General features: G+C 47.2%; 1 protein-coding gene across 1 annotated transcript; it reads left to right on the forward strand.

The window, feature by feature from the left end:
- Nucleotides 1–424: 424 nt before the first annotated feature.
- On the forward strand, nucleotides 425–1,395 carry QC763_0113200 (uncharacterized protein; the record flags this gene model as incomplete). Its single annotated transcript, XM_062906505.1, has 3 exons — nucleotides 425–428; nucleotides 803–1,088; nucleotides 1,140–1,395. The coding sequence occupies 3 exons, from the start codon at nucleotides 425–427 to the stop codon at nucleotides 1,393–1,395; spliced, it is 546 nt and encodes a 181-aa protein (XP_062761085.1).
- Nucleotides 1,396–5,876: the final 4,481 nt, after the last annotated feature.

Genomic DNA, 5,876 nt, shown 5'->3' on the forward strand with positions numbered 1-5,876 from the left:
AATATCTTAATGTAAATACTAAATGCCGTAAATATAACTTAAATTATATACTGCGGAACTATCTATCTACGTTAGCTAGTTTCTCCGTATATATATACCCGTGGACCGTGGACCGTTATTTTATATACGGTCCTCGGTCCGCTCCGTATTGGCCGATACTGGACCGTGGACCGTGAGCCTCGCCGCGGTCCCCGGTCCCTATTTTATTAGTCTGTCTGCTCTCCTAGACCGTAAGCTCCGCTCGATAGCGCGGTCCAGTTTTGATTAGTCCTCGTCGCCCCACTATCTTCCAGAACCGTGACAGTTATTTATAGGGTTATATTTAATTGGTTTCCTTTATAGTTTATTTATTAGATATAACGGTTATTTTTTTTTCGACTCGGAATAATTACTAATACTAATTAACGAAACGGTTTATAGCGATATGTGTCTAAAATAATGATCTTTTCTTTAACTATTTTCTTTCCTTTTCGATAATTCTCAATACGTTTTTTTCTTTATATAAAATTATTTTCCTTAATATCTATTAAGATAGTTGTCTTGAAGCTCGCAAAGATATTCCTACTGCGTAAGTTCCCCTCTATACTACCTATAATATGATTTTTAACTAATAACTTCGTAGTTAAGGGTACTAGACTTATTTATTATATCCCCTACCTCTTTATTATTTCTATTATCGTCTTCCACGCGCTCGCCTTAACCAGCTACGTAAGTACCTCTCCGGGAATCCCCAACATTTACCTTGTTTCCCTCCGCTCTACTAAGCTCGTAAACACAAATAACACCGACCTCGACGTCTAAGTCCGTATCGGGTACTTTGGTCTATGCGGTATTAGCGAGGAGCACGGCACCCTCTGCGGAAATGTCTCTGGCCGCTCGGTCGAGGACCTTTCCTCCACCCTCTTTCCCGCTACCACGGCCTCTAACAATACCCTCCTCAAGAACGAAATCACCGACCTTATCACTACCGCTCAGGACCTCCAGACAGAGATATTTATCTCCATCCTCGCCGGCGATACAGTCCTCTTCATCGTCGGCCTTATAGCCCTCTTCTTCTTTAAGCAAGACAGAAAGAAGAACGCCACCGAGTAATATAAGCAGGGGAAGTGGAGCAAGATTATCAAGCGTAGCACCTATAGTGCGCTTTTTTTGTCGGCTACTATAACGTTTGCTTCTGCGCTTGCCACGAGCCAAAGTGCGGGTGCGCTCCAGATTACGAGCGCGGTGATGGAGAATGCTTCGGTTCTGATCAAGACTGGGACAACGATCCAGGTTTTCCAGTGGGTTGCGTTTGGGTTTGGGTTCTCGTTTGCGGCGGTGGTGCCGTTCTTGGCGAAGCCTCGGGAGGAGAATGGGGGTGGGGAGTATCTTGATAAGGAGGGGAACGTGGTTTGAGAACCTGCCTTGGGGGCTTAGACTTTGGTGTGGGTGCGGGCTCTGGGCGGGACTTGGAGCGGGGTGTTGTACGATAGGTGCAGTTTCGCGAAAATATTCATCGCTTAATGCTTGTTCCTGGATATATTTGGGATATCTGATGATGATAATAATACTTATTCTATCTCCACTGTTGTTTTGTTGTGTTGGGTATATCTAATGTTTGAGTGCATGTGGTGGAAGTATTTGCAGGCTCTAATGCGCCAAATATGCAGGGCCACGTGGGTTGGAGTGGTAAGGCATAGTTAACACCACATCCCAGTGTGGACTGTTCAAGGCATCAATTTTGAATCACGTCAGGATCTTTCAGATCGCGCATGCTCATTCTCTTCTCCACCTCTTGCCCCCGAGAATTTTGTGCCGTTTCCTCGACCTCTGAACACGTGCTTTCAAGTAATGGAGGGCTTGCAGAAGCAAGGCCTCGAAGCCTCGAACAAAATCTTATTCCGCCCAAGGCCTGAAGAGCATGAACTCATCACTATTGATTCGACAAATTCTGATCCAAGACGATGCACAGGTTATCTTTTAGGAGACATTTTTCGCACAGTCCAACATGCGCCTCCTTCCGATCCAGCTTCACCAGCAACGACTGTGCCGGCGGTCCCGGCACTTTGCCTGATCAAGCTGAATATCGACCACGAAACAGAGGACGATTTTAACCGCGCTCCAACCATTAACACCTCGCGAGATGACTTCAAAAGGCTATGGAACAACTTCAATCTAGACAAATCTATGATCTATCACATCTCCAAAGGCGCCCGAGGTCTGCACCTCTACCAATCCGTCCCGTCTGGCCAGATGAATGATCCGTCGGCACCGGACATGCAATTCACTGTTGCGTCTTATGGCTACTGCATGACGTGGACCTACACCCCTTCCACACAAACCACTCGCGGCGCGGTCATTTTTCGAAGGAACCGTGATCATCACTTCAAGAACTGGTACTCAATGCTCAAGTTGCAAACATCTTCTGTGCGACATCCTCTATGTCTTTCCATGGTGTTGGCGATGGAAACTATGGAGTACGCCTGGGTTGACAGTCTCAAATGGCAAGGAGTCATCTACGAAATTGAAAGCCTCAGCCAGTTGAACCCGTGGTCATCACAAGCAGAGGGGGCCAAGATGAGCTTGGATAAGGCGACAGACGGGCAGCAAGAAATAGGAAGGGCGCTTGTCAAGATTGAAGATCATATTAAGCAAATGCATAGCCTTAGGGCGGTGGTGAGATTGCTGGAAGACGCCGGGTTTTGGGTAAATCTACACGGAGACAGCACGACCCAAATGAAGGATGCAGGGCGTGAGATTAGACAGCGCGTGGAACAATGGCAATTCCGACTTCAGTATCTCAAGGAACGGGGACAGAACCAGTTGAATGTGGTCAGTCATGATCCCCGGTGCATGACAAGAGATCTGTGCGTCCTCGAGTGTGACCGACGCAAGGCTGACTTGTGTTGCAGTTGTATAACATCATTAATCGATATGATGCCGCTTCAAGCATCTCCATTGCTCAGTCGGCGAGAAAGGACAGCCGGTCGATGAAGACGATTGCGGACATGACGATGTGGTTTTTGCCAGGGACGTGCATTGCGACTCTGTTCGCACTTCCCTTTGTGCCTGCGGCATTGGCATCATTTTGGATTTATTGGACATTCGCTATTCCCGTCACTTTCTTGGTGGTGGGAATTCGATATTCGTGGTTTTCAAGGGCGTTGGCCGACATGAATAAGTGTTTTGGTCATGGAGAGGGGCATTCGAGCCAGAGTCCCGAAGTGGGAATACCTGAAAGGCCAAATGACCACTCACCAGTGCCTGAGATCCATTCTGATCCCACTAAATGCGGGACGTTGGAAAAGAGAACCGTGCGTGTAATAGCACATGAAGCTGAGATAGTCTGATAAGGACACCCGAGCAGGCAACTTCCACAACTACCTCCTAGGGCCTGTTGCCACATAGACAATTGTAGTTATACTCTCTTTTACCTGTTTCTTAGACCTCTCATTTCAATGCGTTTTAAATTTTTCATTCCTCAATCACACTTTGTTAACCAACGAACCGGTTGCTCTTGCCAGACCACCCATCATTACATCTGGCAGATGTTGTGGGCCTACGGCTAAGTACAGAGGTAGGTTGCAAATAATAAAATTGAATCGTTCGTTAAATAAGAAAAGAGAAAGGCAAGGAAAGCCCAGACCTACAGGGTTTCTTTACACTTCAGAAAGTCCCTCTTATCTTGACCGGAGTTCCCTCAACAATTGTGTGGACCTCCACCCTTTTCTCGTATCCCTCACAGCCACTGGCGCCTCCCCAGATAAGAAACCCTAACCCGGATATCATCCAACACAGAGGGGAAGAAGCACTAAAGTTTCGCTGCTTCCGTTGTAAAGTTTCCATGATTTGCCCCCCACCTTCTTTCGACGCCATCGGACATTTAATCTTCAACCTTCAACTTACAACCCGCAGCTTCATCCACAGGATCGTCGCCGTGTTTGAGACTCCCCAGAGACTATCCCATCATGGTGACGACACGGTCTCAAAGTCGCCGCGAAGCGCCCAAACGCAAATTCGACGACCGCGACTCGGATCATGATGATGACACCCAGCCCAGCAAGAGCTCTACATTTGGCATCATCAACCCCATGGATGAACCCCGGCGGGCTGCCCTGGATACCCTTCCCACCGAACTTCTCTGCCAAATTTTCGAAGACCATAAAATTACCTTCAATCAGAAAAAGCGGCTGTCACTGGTGTGCAAGCGGCTCTGCACGATTTTGAGACCAGTTTTGTTTAGCACCCTGGCACTTGGGACTGACGTGAACGGGAAAGGGTACGATTGGATGGAGTATCTTGAAAAGAAGGGACAGCACCTCACTCAAACCGGTACGTATGTGCAAAGGTCCACAAAACCAGACTGAACATCGTGCTAATGCTTTGTAGTCGCGCTGTACTTCACAACTGGGATATTGGCCAGTATGATCCGGTACAAATCAACGCATTCGCCGATGTCAATTGGGCAGTGGGAGCGAGGAGAGAGAGACCGATCAAGAAGTGTATGAATGGCTGGACTCCATATGACATTGTCGGTAAGTTCATTTTCTCCAAGGTTCCTCATGTCTTTCATGTCATGCTAATTCGGCTCAACTTCAGAAGTCCACAGATATTTCCCAAATATCACTCGACTTTCCCTTTACGGTAACATTGATGTCCCTATGATCGATGCCGATTCGGATGACTCAGATGAGTCCTACCAGATAGATGGACAATACGAGGCAGTTGACCCTTACAAGATCAAGGAGTTCGCCCTCATGTTCAAGGCCTTCAAAAGGCTTGAGAAACTGATAATGACAGATGAACCTATGATGCCTTCATCTGGATTTGATGCCTGGATGAGGGATGAAGCTGAGGGCGGTCGGAAGTCGCCTACCAGTGCGAATGGTGCTACACCCACCTATTCAAATGCGACAGACAGCGACTGAAATCTGCCCGTGCGATCTTCAAATCCTGTGGGGAGCAATTGACTAGCGTTCCCTTCATCAACAAAGGGAAAGGAACTGAGTACATGAGAGACCCGGGCAACGCCAAGGAGCCCGTAATAGTCCGGAAGTTTCGCAACCCTTTCTTCACCTATCTTACAAATGCTATGTCCATCGGGAAAGATGACAGTCCGATACGGGTGCTGCGGTAGGGCTTTTGGGTGAGAATGCACCTGGGAGGGGCATTAATGGCGATAGACATGTGCTACACAATTTCATGAAAGGAGCTGATGGAGTATCTTGGAAGGCCTATCCGCTATCGTTAAATCTCTACCAATGTCCGCCTCATATTGGCTGTTTTTTTAGAGACCTATGATATATTTTCAAGCCTGTCGACTGCCTGTACCTCCAAATAGCTGTCAATTATTTGCAATTTCTATCGTCTGTCTTTCAGCTCTCCTTTGATGAATGACGAGAATAAGGCTGCAGAGAAACATAAATTGGGCGGTGGCCAGCATTTCGGCGTCCTGCCGTGGTGATGTGTGGCACACGGTGTGATACTTACGACATCCAGCAAAAGAACACCAAAGGACAGGAAAAATCTAGGAAGTTATGAAAGAAGAGGTGTAAGTGAAGTGAGAAAGCCATTCTTTTGCCGCCTCTTACATTAGAGATATTCCATCGAGAGACAGTCGACGCCACACACGACAGCGTTTACTTGCTTTCGGGATAATGATATGACGAGTCTGTCCTAAACCATCTGACCAAAGAGATCTACTTTCGCTCATCCTTGAAAAGATGCGTTGAACTTGTCCGTCCATTCAACATTCATGTCCTCAGCTCGTGTTGTGGATTGTGGGCGAGGCTCAAGGTGAGACATTCACATCATGTTGACAATCTAATTCAGGTACCTCATCTCATCTCACGGCCGGATATTAGTTTTGAGGAATTCCAGATTGGTGGGACTAACCG

The sequence above is a fragment of the Podospora pseudopauciseta genome (assembly GCF_035222475.1).
Source record: "Podospora pseudopauciseta strain CBS 411.78 chromosome 7 map unlocalized CBS411.78m_7.2, whole genome shotgun sequence".
NCBI lineage: Eukaryota > Fungi > Ascomycota > Sordariomycetes > Sordariales > Podosporaceae > Podospora > Podospora pseudopauciseta.